This window comes from Salmo salar, chromosome ssa11, assembly GCF_905237065.1.
Source record: "Salmo salar chromosome ssa11, Ssal_v3.1, whole genome shotgun sequence".
NCBI classification, from domain to species: Eukaryota; Metazoa; Chordata; class Actinopteri; order Salmoniformes; family Salmonidae; genus Salmo; species Salmo salar.
In genome coordinates, this window is record NC_059452.1 from 92,030,253 (window position 1) to 92,044,886 (window position 14,634).

General features: G+C 39.2%; 1 protein-coding gene across 1 annotated transcript; it reads left to right on the forward strand.

Annotated features, from left to right (window-relative positions):
• Nucleotides 1–708: 708 nt before the first annotated feature.
• Nucleotides 709–7,100, forward strand: LOC106563420 (chordin-like protein 2). Its single transcript, XM_014128975.2, has 11 exons — nucleotides 709–937; nucleotides 1,496–1,608; nucleotides 1,872–1,965; nucleotides 2,218–2,363; nucleotides 3,230–3,323; nucleotides 3,418–3,479; nucleotides 3,722–3,890; nucleotides 4,123–4,311; nucleotides 4,413–4,601; nucleotides 4,719–4,811; nucleotides 5,187–7,100. Exons 1-11 carry the CDS (start codon nucleotides 862–864, stop codon nucleotides 5,318–5,320), a joined length of 1,359 nt encoding a protein of 452 aa, XP_013984450.1. The 5' UTR covers nucleotides 709–861; the 3' UTR covers nucleotides 5,321–7,100.
• The last annotated feature ends 7,534 nt before the right edge of the window (nucleotides 7,101–14,634 follow it).

Genomic DNA, 14,634 nt, shown 5'->3' on the forward strand with positions numbered 1-14,634 from the left:
TTCCATTATGACATCATAGGCTCCCATCCCATTTTCATTATGACATCACAGGCTCCCATCCACTTTCATTAGCGAGTGTGTTCAATCTGGAGTGCCAGAGTGTGCTCTGGGTGTTAGTAAATTCAGAGTGTTGTGCTGGCTGAGGAGTAGGGTTGATCCGAGCGTTCTGACCTCACAAAGGCAGTCAAGCAACCAAGCTAACATTGGCTAGCTTGCTAGCTACTTCCAGACACAAATGAGAGAATCTCATTCTGACCATTTTACTCGCCCTAGCAGAGCTGGTTAGGGTGTTATGTTGTCCAGAGCGTTGGTGACTAACTGTGCTGTTGACAATTTTAATTGTGTTTTTTTGCCGACGTTTACTGACACTGGCTATATTCAAACGGTTTTAAGTGTTTGTAAATTCATCAGTTATTCTGCGCTCTGGTACACAGACGAGAGTGCTCTGAAATCGGAGTAGATAGCCAGAGTGAATTTACGAACGCACCCATAATGTCACTGACATGTCTAGCAGGGTGTTTTACTGTACATGTTTATGTTAGGGCTACTGTGCATTTGAGAGACACAGTAATAATATGCTCTGCCTCCAATAAGTTATTTGACAATATCTATAGGCTTTATTCCTACTTTAGGCATACTTGACAACCAACAAACTTAGACTTATTCATTCCATTTCCTTTGACAACATCACATCATTCACTTCACCCAGTTTATACATTGGCGTATTCTTCCTGTAGGAGGCGCCTTCGATGAAAACCAAGAATAAATTCGTGATTTTATGGGGAGTTTCACACTGTCCTGGGGTTTGCTGTCGCAGTTGCTGCTATTTCATTTCATATTGACAAGGATTTATCCCCCAACATGAAGCATATGTTCTTATTAATTTGCGTCTGTTTGTTCGCTTGTTGTGCTTCGGATGTTATAAGAGCAAGAAAAGGTAGGACAGACTGTCTGCAAATCTAAAGTTAAACCGTTATCCACAATTGATGAGATGCGTCTGTAGCTCAAATCAAACGAAGAGTTTTACTATAGTAATACACTACAACTACTCACCACTGGCGATTAAACATGGGTTTATGTTATTTTTTCCTTTTCTGGATTTCATCATTGTTGCAACCAACTTTTTTTCTATATCTGGCAAGTTTATACAGCGTGTATTTCTAGCCTGTCTATAAGGTCAGTGTAGTATTAAACTGTATTTAGTATTACATTGTGCTAATTCCGGTTGAAATGTAATCATTATATAACCACAACATTAATTATATAACCACATAACATCAATTATGACAGTATACTGATTTAATCCACGTGTTTTTTTGCCAGAAGATATTAGCAGTTATTACTCTGACAGGTTTGTGAGCCATGGAAGATCATTTTTTATTAGATTAGTCTCTTTCGTTTTCTGTTTATGAAAATTCCTGCTTTGCTTCATATTAAAGTGCTTCTACTGCTAAAATAACTTTCCATCTTTACTTTTCATTTTTGGTTCACCCAGTGTCTGCAGTTTTCTGTTCTTTCAAAGAGAAAACATACAGTCCTGGAGACAGCTGGCATCCTTATCTGGAACCCTTTGGTTTCATGTTTTGTATGCGGTGTTCCTGCACTGAGGTACTGTACCCATAGAATTAGAATACATCATTGGTCAGTTTTGTCACATCTGTAGCCTAATATGAAACCATGTAAACGTGTACCAAAAGAAGCCCAACACTGCCCTATACTCTACTGTATCAAACTGTCTAAACCTGAGTATTGGATTGGAGGCTACTGTGTGCAAATAGGATTTAGGCTACTGGCTATACATCATATTGGCAGTTGTTTTGGTGGGTGGGATTTCAAGATATGCCGTAAACCATGTAACGTTTCCCTCATAGACAGGCCATGTGAAATGTAACACAATTAAGTGTCCTACTCTGCGGTGTGACAACCCAGTGACTGACTCTCAGCAGTGCTGCCCTCGCTGTACAGGTAGGATCAGGCATTCTCATACAATAAGCACACACATGCAGTACAATGAAGTTATTTCATCATTTCTATGACACCATTTGGTATAGTAGTACCTGTATGCTTTTATGCCATGTCTAGTCACAGGACTTGATCTTGAATTGCATCCACCATTTCTATCCTTGAGGAAGATAAGGTTAGAGGTGTGTAAAACAAAAACATCCTGCTTTGGCATTCACTTACTCATCTTGTGCTTACCATTCATTATCTGCTCAGATGAGCCTAGGATTCCAGCAGGCTTGAGAGCCCCAGTGAAGTCCTGCAGGTATAATGGAACTTTCTACCAACCAGGGGAGACCTTTGCCAACCATGACCTCTTCCCATCTCGACAAACAAACCAGTGTGTCATGTGCACATGTTCAGTAAGTCACACTCTCTCTTCCTGTAGTTTATGGTGTACAGCTCCTTACTCTGAGAACGTAACTGGGAATTTGTCCTCATGGGTCAGCCATAATACTGGAGCTCTTAATGTATCTACAATTCCCTGTGGCAGTAAGCAACTCTTTTTTTTTTTTTACTTTTTTTTGTAGGAACTCAGTTTGGTCTCAACTTATTGTTGAGAGTTAGAATAGTAGAATACACAAGGTGACATTTAGAAATGTGGATGTGCATCAGCAGTTTTTCTCTTGTTATTTCAGTCACTGACAGTCACTCAATTAGCCATGTCAGCAAAACATGTTTAGTTTGGTCAGTTAGTCTAGCCAACTATCTAAACTTGTAGTAATCATGGTTGAATTATCGACCGGGCAAGAAAGGGCATGTGCCCAAATTTCTATCCATTGGTTTTGTTAGTCACTCTCACTCAGATATCATATTAACATGGCAAAAGTTATGGCAAAGTGTGTAGAACAGCAAGAAATTAGCTTTAAACCTGCAAAAATGTATCCCCACCCTATGGCATTGCACTGAATTGCAGGAAATTGGCTCTAAAACTGCACATTTCTATCTCCTCACCATGGCAAAATGAGTAGAATTGCATGAAATGAGTTGTACAACTGCTACATTTTCTCTCCGCCCCATGGCAAAATGTGTAGAATTGTAGGAAATTAACTTGTAAAAAAATAAGATCTCTCCGCCGTCAAGAGGGAAGCCACTAAAATGTTTTGCTTGCGAGTTGTGGGCCCCAAAACAATATTTAGTTAGGGCCCCCAAAAAGCTAGGACTGGCAATGTCTACAATCACTTCTATTCTTCCTTCACCTTTGGCTTTCTTCCACATTTGTTTTTAGAATGGAAATATTTTCTGTGCTCTGAAAACTTGCCAGCCGCTGACCTGCTCCTCACCAGTCTCATTCCCAGATACCTGCTGTCTGGTGTGCAAAGGTGATCACATTTGTTTCTTACCACAGCAGATTTTCACCCTACTTTCTGTTGTAATCAAAGTCAATGTATATCCTCTTCATTTGTCTTTGATTAGATGGTGGCATTAATGGGTACTCATCAGTGGAGGATGTAGGCCAACAGCTGAACCGAGGCGTGGTAGGTGGTTTTCTGTTCATTCATTGATGGGTTTAGTCTTGTAGATTTGTCAAACCATGACATCCAAAACACCACACCTTTGCAGAGAAGACAACAACTAATATTTAATCTTCATTTGTGGGGCATGTAAATCAAGTTTACCTGGAGTGGGGTGGGGTTCCAACTCACTGGCATCGGAACTGCTCATAAATCCAAAATAACCCCATAATAACTGTGTCTATTTGTCTCTGTGAATACACAAGAGGCATTCAGTGGACCAGTGTGCTGGAGAGCAGTTCCGAGGGCGTTCTGTCCGCTCTACTCCATCCACAGTCAGGGGTACTCCCAGAGGCCTGAGCCTGCCCAAGCTCCACTTCAAAGGTGCTGCAGAGACCACCGTGAATTTCCTGCTGCAGAAAAAGCACCAGAAGGGTGAGAGTTAAATGATAGCCCTACAATAATTAATAATATTAATAATATTAATTAATGCTATTCTACTTGTTGTTATTATTATTATCCTATTAATAGTAGTACTATTTTCATGGCCTACAATAGGGAGTCACTTCCCTGGTCATTGAGCAGTCAATGTATTCTAACTCTTACAGCTCTGTGATTGTAATAATATGCAGTACTAGAGCATATATGTTTTTCCTATTTCTCTCAGCATGTCAGTACAGCGGCAACACCTACTCTCATGGTGATGTGTGGCATCCAGTCCTGGGGAAGGTCCTGGAGTGCATCCTGTGCACCTGTAAGGATGGCATACAGGACTGCAAACGCCTCTCATGTCCCAGCCAATATCCATGCCAAAATCCCGTTAAAACCGAGGGAAAATGCTGCAAGATTTGTCCAGGTACTGTAGCTCAGCAGTATTCACAATGCAATTCAGAAAATTATTTTAACCATAGGTTTTGAACAATATACATTTTTAATCTCTCTGATTTCTGCCCCTAGAACATAATGCTGAGAGCAACAGGACTGGCTGTTACATAAACATGAATCTTGGACATGACAATAACAACCTCTTGGTGTACAAAGTTAAGCCATCGTCAAAGGTTCACACAGAGGACACAGTTAGGATAATTGCTATTGAAAGACAAGGGACTGCTGAAGTTGAAGTGCAAGTATGGAAGACAGTAGGAGGTAATAGGAGGGGGAAGTATAGAGGGCACTTGCATGGCAGTGTTAATAACAAAGCTACAGCTGTGGATTACCTAACTATTCGGAATGTCACCCAATATGTATTTTCACTTTTCCCAGGAGTTTTACAATTAATGGAAACTGGGGATGTTCTGAAGAAAGATCTTCTAGATAATCCAGATAACTACACTTTACTGGCAACATTGGATGAAGGTGAGTTTATCCATGTTTTTTGTGTGTTTTTTGTTGTTTTTGTATGCATACCTTTATTTTCCGGTAATTTAAAAGTTCTCTTGTTATAAATCTTGTAATCCTTTAGTTTCTTTTAAGTAAAGCTTTTCCATTGTTTTGCCAATCTGAATTGTTAGGCAATACAGCTCAAACCATTTCTAGACATAAGGTCATAGACCAACCAGACATATTGTAGACCAAAGGAAATTTCATTTCATTTCAACTGATTAAAAAATGGCTGCTTCCTCTTGTCAGTGACCATCTTGTTTCCTGCTGAAGGAAAAAAAGTTATGGATTTGTACGCTTTTTGTCTGCTGTTGGATGGCAACATGTCAATTCTTTGTTCTTTTTACACAGAGACTTGGAAAAGATTCAAGGAGGAAGAAGACAATCAGAAGGAATTTCCCAAGACCAGGACCTGTGAGGATGGATTCAGGGAGGTAGTGAAGTTCTTGTACCCAGACCAGCTGGAAAGCCTGTGCTCTTCTTAACTCTCATCCCCTGACTTTGACATCAATGGAAAATGCACAGCATTCATATGCATTTCATTAGACATGAAACATAGCACTGCTTATTGGTTATAGAATAACAAGCTTTTGTTTATTTTTAAATGCCATCATAACTCATTACAATGTGATGTTCCATATTCTCAGTAAAAATTAGTCAGCAGAATTGTCAACATTGTTGGTAGCATTTGGTAATAGAAGAAACCAAAATGGAAAAAATACTTTAAATGAATTACAGTTGTATCTCATTTTTGTTTTCTGGCATACTGGAATACAGTAAAAACGGTATTATCTCAAAAAATACAGGTGTACATGTATATAATAGAAAAATACACTGGGCAAATTAGACAGCCATCTGTCAAAAACACCTTTATAGAGTAAACCATATTTACAATCACTTTACTGTTCTGAGAAATACTGCTGTTTCAAATTGTATGCCTTTTCAGAATGTACCGAGAAATATTCATTAACATATTTATTGTAAATACAAATATGCTAACAGATGTCATTTTGAGGCAGAGCGTACAACATTGGTTTGTTTGAAATGTTTGTTTGTACATTCTGTAGACATTTGAGTGTGTACTGAAAGGCCTTGCCTGAGACACCATGGCTTTAGTTCATTGGGCTATACTGCCCTACCAAGCAAAAAGGCAGTAACTGCTCATTTGGTTGAAAATGAGTTAATGTCATTAAATACATACTTAATCATGTGGACAAGTATCCTGCCTCTATTGTATTGTGTTTTGAAGAAAATGGGGGTAATATTAGCAGTAACTGCATAAAGTTACAGTGAAACCAAGGTAAATAAAAGCCATTTTTCTCAGTTCCACGCTATGAGCAGTTACAGCCTTTTTGCTTGGCAGGGCAGTATACATATAGGGCTTTCCTCAGAGAATGTGGGTTTGATATCTGGGCATTGGTATTGCCCTTTCTATTATGTTCTCTGAGGTGTTTATCATTATTTTTGGCCAGTTTTCTACAGACCAAGTTTCCATAGGATTATGTGTCATTTCAGTACTTCATGCATCTTTTTCCCCTTTGCACAGTGGCAAGGCATTCTTGCACGTGAATGACAAGGCTAAAAGTTGGAGCCAACCAAAAATATGATATAGTTGAGCTCTACCTGAGGCAAGAATTCCTGCACAAATCAGGCTGTTGTTATTCTTTGGACTACCCTCCAGTGAACCCAGTCGGACCAGGGAGATTTCTGCTTTATAAACTGTGCCTGTAATTTGGATTTGTGCTCCAGTGCTATAGTTTGTTTTCTCAAGGGTTGTAATGGCCTAACAGGATGAGCACAACAATAGAGCTCTGTTAATTTGATATAAATGTAGGTCATCAGTTGGAAGGACACCAACATTTTCCAATACAGAGAACTGAAGAAGAAGAGAGGGCTCAGGGAGGAATAATATTGAAAAATAAGAATATTGTTGATGGAGGACCCAGTCTTTTTAAAAAAGGTATAGAGCAGGGTGTCCCAAACTCAGTCCTGCCCCTCAGGTGCACGTTTGTTTTTTTGCCCTAGTGCTACACAGTTGATTCAAATAACCAACTCATCATCAAGCTTTGATTATTTGAATCAGCTGTGTAGTGCTAGGGCAAAAAACTAAACGTACACCCAGGGGGGGCCCAAGGACCGAGTTTGGGACACACTGGGATACAGCACAACAGTAACATGCTTGTCAAATAGTTAGACACAATTTGATTATTTGCACTATGTATAATACACCAAACCCAAGAAAAATAAATCCTTGGTCTTTAAAAATGTAGGATATTATTGGAGTGTTCTTCTACCACATCAAATAACTATTATGACAAGTTATTGAGATAGCATGTCATTACTGTTCTACACACATTGAGAAGCTGGCTTATGATCACAGCATCTGAAATCCATGTTCGCCTCTGAGTTGAGCTGCCCTGTGAACAGCTTGTCAACAGGCTTGTTTAGGTCAACAGGTGTAAGATAAGCCCATTTGTCCCTGTGCCATTTTCATTGCAGTAGACAAGAGCCATACACTGAGTCCTGTCGATATGGGAACAGTGCACAGACTTGTGACTAATATCCCTCATCTGTGAACCGCAACAGTCCACTCTCTCCCTTCACAGCTACAATGACTCATTGTGTTGGCTTCACACATTGCGCCAGACATTGCAGCCCATCTCTCACTAAAGGCCTGACAAAATATTTTGTAACAGAAGCCCCTCAGTTGTAGACCTTAATAGTTTTACAATGAAGCTGTGACTTATTTCTAGAGGCTGTTGGACTTGACAGTTCCTGGCAATATCTTCTTTTGAGAGGTTTAAGGTGGTCCTCTTCCATAAAGGAGGTAGATGTGCCTCTTTCCACTTCTTCATAAAAACACATCTTATTTCTCTTCCAAACTGATGAATGACAAAGTATTTGCTATATGCCAGAATGCAGTGTTATATTTAGAGAAAGTATTTGCTATATGCCAGAATGCAGTGTTATATTTAGAGAAAGTTTTTGCTATATGCCAGAATGCAGTGTTATATTTAGAGAAAGTATTTGCTATATGCCAGAATGCAGTGTTATATTTAGAGAAAGTATTTGCTATATGCCAGAATGCAGTGTTATATTTAGAGAAAGTATTTGCTATATGCCAGAATGCAGTGTTATATTTAGAGAAAGTATTTGCTATATGCCAGAATGCAGTGTTATATTTAGAGAAAGTATTTGCTATATGCCAGAATGCAGTGTTATATTTAGAGAAAGTATTTGCTATATGCCAGAATGCAGTGTTATATTTAGAGAAAGTATTTGCTATATGTCAGAATGCAGTGTTATATTTAGAGAAGGTATTTGCTATATGCCAGAATGCAGTGTTTTATTTAGAGAAAGTATTTGCTATATGCCAGAATGCAGTGTTATATTTAGAGAAAGTAACTTGATCCCGGATAATAACGCAAAGTACAGCATCCCTCATTGTGGCAGGCCAGGTAATGAACAGGGCTGACCATTTTTGTCACATTGACATTTTTATACCTCAAGGTTCTATATTTTATTGCTGGTGGAAAATCTTGAAACTTTTCAGCATTTATACGGTCTGTTAATTTTTTGGAGAGGACGTTTCAAATTCCCTCTAAGTAGCATTTGGCCAATTCAGCTATGCATGCTTAGTCTTGGCTCAGGCAATAGTAACAGCTGGGGGCAGTCAGTGGGTATAAATCAGGTAGTGGGGTCAGCTCTCTGTAGGAGCATGTCTACTCAACCCTGCTGCTGCCCATTGTTAGAGAATATGTCACACCAGGGAATTCTCCCAGAACTGAAGAACTCAAGTACATTAAGGGTTAGAATCAGAGTAAGAATATTTACTACAATACTGTAATTACATCTGTAGTTTTATTGAAAAGTGTCTCAACGTGTGAGTAGCAACAATATATTATTGTATGCTACAAGATGGCTACAGTCTATGGGCCTACTGTACAAGCCCACAACTTGTTATCCGAAATGTAGCCATTTCCTGTTGATAACGGACTACAGCGAGCCGTTAGTTGCAGTAGATGGAGGCAGGTGAGGTAAGCAAACTAAATAAATGTTAGAAATATCTGTCCCTAGGCTGCTACACCATAATTATGGTGCCTCACAGAAACAGTGTTTGTGAGGAACTGAAGCATTGAAAATCAATCAGGCAGTCTTTTGATTCAAAGGGAGCCAAATTGTGTTAAGTTAATTAAGTCTGATAGATGTGTTTGCTTTCATAGCTGATTAAGGTGTTCAAGAGAACCCCTGAGTTTTTGCTTCATCAAAATACTTCCGAAATCTATTAAGGGCACTGTTTTTTACACCCTACCCCTTTCCTTAATTAAGTTGGCCCTGATCATTTCAGCTGAGGATCTGGGCAGTGCCAAGAAAATATGGACAATACTGGGATTCATGTCATAAACACTTCAGTCATTACACCCTCTTTCCTGAACCCCACTGTTAGAGGTTCACATTTTTAAACACATGCTTGTGATGGAGGCATGATTGATAAACCAAGACCACGTTTCCCAGGAATATTTTTGTTCAGCGCTGAAATGATTATTGTTCAAGAGAAAAAATTACTACAAATGTACAATTATGGACCATTCAATCATTCTCCCTATGATTTCATGTTAAGTGTGTACTACAGTTTCTAAGTATACTTGTGCATCAAAAAGACTATGATGAATGGGGCCAATCTTGAATAAACTCATTTGGCACATTGATTAATGAGGAGTGTTGGTGAGGTAATCAGCTGCTTGGCCCCAGAGCCAAAGGAACTGTTTCAGCCTCCCCACACAGTAGTATTCTCCTACTGTTAGGTCTCAATTTATGATCCAAAACAACAGTTGTATCCAAACATCTCTCAGGCTTGATTGCAACGATTAAGCCAGATGTGGAGATACTGGCGCACCCAGATACACTGAAATTGACCCGAGGATATAAATTCCTGAAGATCCTCAGACTCCTCATTGCCTTTCCCAGCTATGTCTGCCTATGTTTTCTTTTGGACAGAGAGCAGAGCCAGATTCTATTACATCACCAAGTCCTAAGAGCATGTGTAAAAACCTGTTTTCAATTCATCATTTTCTTTTGAAGAGTTTTTCAAGAAGAGAAAGAAAGGGATTATAAAAGTAAATTACAAGAGAATGTTTATTTGCCTTTAAAGTTGTTTGTTGATATTAATCTGAACAAGAACTCAAAATAGACAAGAACATAAACTTTTTTTCTCTCAAACTTTTTTTCTCAAACGCAATTCACAACCACATGTTTCTCTAACATCTAGAATCAGAGAGAGAGAGATCTGTTAAATAAAGAATGTGTTACTGGCAGTAGGTGCCTTTGCAATTTAGTCAATTGTATCAAGAGGTTGAGCAGTGGCTGTGCCAGTAGTCAAATGTGTGTTGTATTTGTATAGTGTAGTATGTCTTCATATTGTAGATGTAGATCTATTACAGCATGCTTTACCTTGAGATAACTTCATACTTCTGGTTTTCTGCGGACCTAAAATAAACATAAATATAACCACGGACATTATTTTATACATAAAAACAAACAGGAGGGCAATGAACCGTCTAACAACCTCCAGATGTACTCTGTAAATCATAGGATTTCATGTGATGATGACAGATAGTATTTAAACGCAACTCAACATATTTATTATTTGTATGCATGAAATCAATCATAGATGTTTTTCTACAGGCAAGTGTTTTTTAATAACACTTTTAACTAAAATGTGCAGGTAAATTACCATGCGTATTATCTTCAGATTTCAACATGTATTTCTGCTTGTTAGAATATGCATGTAATGTATGTTAGTTGTTTTATGTGATTATTGACAGAGATACTTGTAATTAAGACTGCAGAAGGAATGTGCATGGGCTGGGCCTGTTTACCACAGACAACATCATATCTAATGTATTCAGAGACTGGGAATAAATCCAGTGCTCAAGGCCTGTTTGAATATAATAATGTGGAATCACTTGATATATTTTTTTAAATGCCCACTGATTTATTCCACCTGGGTTTAAAAGTGCATTCCACATCTGCCTAGCTGGAATATAATTTAAATCGTAAGGTGGGCAAGACCATGAAATCAAGGAGAGGGACAGAACAAGGGATGGACAGTGAAACCAATATATGGAAAGAACAAGGGATGGACAGTCAAACCAATATGTGGAAAGAACAAGGGATGGACAGAGAAACCAATATGTGGATAGAACAAGGGATGGACAGAGAAACCAATATGTGGAAAGAACAAGGGATGGACAGAGAAACCAATATGTGGAAAGAACAAGGGATGGACAGTGAAACCAATATGTGGAAAGAACAAGGGATGGACAGTGAAACAAGAACAAGGGATGGACAGTCAAACCAATATATGGAAAGAACAAGGGATGGACAGAGAAACCAATATGTGGAAAGAACAAGGGATGGACAGAGAAACCAATATGTGGAAAGAACAAGGGATGGACAGAGAAACCAATATGTGGAAAGAACAAGGGATGGACAGTGAAACCAATATGTGGAAAGAACAAGGGATGGACAGAGAAACCAATATATGGAAAGAACAAGGGATGGACAGAGAAACCAATATGTGGAAAGAACAAGGGATGGACAGAGAAACCAATATATGGAAAGAACAAGGGATGGACAGAGAAACCAATATGTGGAAAGAACAAGGGATGGACAGAGAAACCAATATGTGGAAAGAACAAGGGATGGACAGAGAAACCAATATGTGGATAGAACAAGGGATGGACAGTCAAACCAATATGTGGAAAGAACAAGGGATGGACAGAGAAACCAATATGTGGAAAGAACAAGGGATGGACAGAGAAACCAATATGTGGAAAGAACAAGGGATGGACAGAGAAACCAATATGTGGAAAGAACAAGGGATGGACAGTGAAACCAATATGTGGAAAGAACAAGGGATGGACAGAGAAACCAATATATGGAAAGAACAAGGGATGGACAGAGAAACCAATATGTGGAAAGAACAAGGGATGGACAGAGAAACCAATATATGGAAAGAACAAGGGATGGACAGAGAAACCAATATATGGATAGAACAAGGGATGGACAGAGAAACCAATATGTGGAAAGAACAAGGGATGGACAGAGAAACCAATATGTGGAAAGAACAAGGGATGGACAGTGAAACCAATATGTGGAAAGAACAAGGGATGGACAGAGAAACCAATATGTGGAAAGAACAAGGGATGGACAGAGAAACCAATATGTGGAAAGAACAAGGGATGGACAGAGAAACCAATATGTGGATAGAACAAGGGATGGACAGAGAAACCAATATGTGGAAAGAACAAGGGATGGACAGTCAAACCAATATGTGGAAAGAACAAGGGATGGACAGAGAAACCAATATGTGGAAAGAACAAGGGATGGACAGAGAAACCAATATGTGGAAAGAACAAGGGATGGACAGAGAAACCAATATATGGAAAGAACAAGGGATGGACAGAGAAACCAATATGTGGAAAGAACAAGGGATGGACAGACAAACCAATATGTGGAAAGAACAAGGGATGGACAGAGAAACCAATATATGGAAAGAACAAGGGATGGACAGAGAAACCAATATGTGGAAAGAACAAGGGATGGACAGAGAAACCAATATGTGGAAAGAACAAGGGATGGACAGAGAAACCAATATGTGGATAGAACAAGGGATGGACAGAGAAACCAATATGTGGAAAGAACAGTGAGTGCACATTCAGTACCACATTCAGGTGGTGTGGCAACACTAAACCCCAATGTTGGAGTACTTTGTAATTGACTGTATGTTACACAGTAGAGATCTTTAATCTATGCTGATTGTTTAACTAATTCTGAAATGTGTGAAATAATGTCCCTCCTTTAGCAAACACACAGCTGACTGACACTGTGTTTTAATTTCTTTCCTTGAATTGAGTTTTAATTATAAAGTCTCAGCCTGTCAGTTTTGAATAATACATGTTTTTAATAATACATAATGCCTTACACTTCTAGACTCCGTAGGTAACTATCTGTAGAGTATATTTGATGTTGTGCTGTTGTTGGGCTCGGAAACTTCAGATCCGCAAATAAGTCATTGTGTTTTCACTTTTATTTGTCTGGTTTAATTTGTTTTGTTCACAGCTTTCACAGTGTTTCTTTGAGTATCACTTTTATCCGCCTAGATGCAGGGATTTTGACTGTTTTGTTTTATGTACCAAAAAATGAAGATTCATTAGTCCACATACCTGCATGCCCCATCCTCTCGTAAAGAGTTCTTCCCTGCTGCGTGTGATAGTGTATGAATCTCCCAACCCCTCCCTCACACGAATGTACCTTTGAAGAAACCTGGAAACAGTTCATCATGTTCCCTCATTGCATAGCCAAGTCATGGAGAGGGAACCCTGCCTCAGTTTAGACCATCCATGGCCTGTTTTTCCATTGCATGGGTTTGCTCAACAGTTGCCTTTTACTCATGAAAGCAACTCTGCTTACTGCATGGCACACGCAATGTGTTATTTTATTATTCACTAATCTGATCTATTACAAATGTGTGATGTCTTATGTTGGCATCTAAAATAAGACAACTTTCATGCTCTTGACCCAGAGCACCTAAAGTAAGATTGGGGTCAGTTCAGATTTGGTAACTGTTGATTGATGAAATTAATCCAAACATACATTCCCAAAGCACATGAATGTAATTTCATCTTGTCCTGTGAAATTCAGAGAGCCAGTTTCAATTGATAAGCCTGTCAAAGGGACCGGGTACTATCCTGCATCAAGGGATGTTGCAAGCCATGCGGCAAGCAATAACACGTCTGTGGCACTGGATCAGACACCAGTTGATTCCAAAGTGTGCTTCCAGAGTTAAGCCCTGCCAAAGGCAGACCATTGTGTATGAAACATAACCTGAGTGCCTGATTGTGCCCAAGTGATATCATGCATATCAAAACCATAGGAAGCAAACCTATTACTCAAAGACACGATGCATCTAAAATGCCACCACTGTATTTTCTACACCAGTGGTTCCCAAACTTTATAGTCCCGTACCCCTTCATGCATTCAACCTCCAGCTGCGCCAGGGTCAGCACTCTCAAATGTTGTTTTTGCCGTCATTGTAAGCCTGCCACACACACACACTATACAATACATTTATTAAACATAAGAATGAGTGTGAGTTTTTGTCACAACCCGGCTCGTGGGAAGTGACAAAGAGCTCTTATAGGGCCAGGGCACAAATAATAATATAATAATAATCAATAATTTTGCTCTTTATTTAACCATCTTACATATAAAACCTTATTTTTTCATCGGAAATTGTGAATAACTCACCACAGGTTAATGAGAAGGGTGTGAATTGAAAGGATGCACATAACTCTGCAATATTGGGTTGTATTGGAGAGTCTCAGTCTTAAATCATTTTCCACACAGTCTGTGCCTGTACTTGGTTTTCATGCTAGTGAGGGCTGAGAATCCACTCTCACATAGCTACGTGGTTGCAAAGGGCATCAGTGTCTTAACAGCGCGATTTGCCAAGGCAGGATACTCTGAGCGCAGCCCAATCCAGAAATCTGGCAGTGGCTTCTGATAAAATTCAATTTTCACAGAACCACTTGTTGCAATTTCGATGAGGCTCTCTTGTTCAGATATCGGTAAGTGGACTGGAGGCAGGGTATGAAAGGGATAACGAATCCAGTTGTTTGTGTCATCAGTTTTGGGAAAGTACCTGCGTAATTGCACACCCAATTTACTCAGGTGCTTCGCTATTTCACATTTGACATAGTCCGTAAGCTTGAGTTCATTTGCACACAAAACATCA

Excerpts from the sequence above, each read along its gene's own strand:
- LOC106563420 (XM_014128975.2), top strand. The coding sequence starts at position 862 with ATGAAGCATATGTTCTTATTAATTTGCGTCTGTTTGTTCGCTTGTTGT. Across the intron at positions 1,966-2,217 it reads GTGCTGCCCTCGCTGTACAG|ATGAGCCTAGGATTCCAGCA; the intron begins GTAGGATCAGGC and ends TTATCTGCTCAG. Across the intron at positions 3,891-4,122 it reads GCAGAAAAAGCACCAGAAGG|CATGTCAGTACAGCGGCAAC; the intron begins GTGAGAGTTAAA and ends TATTTCTCTCAG.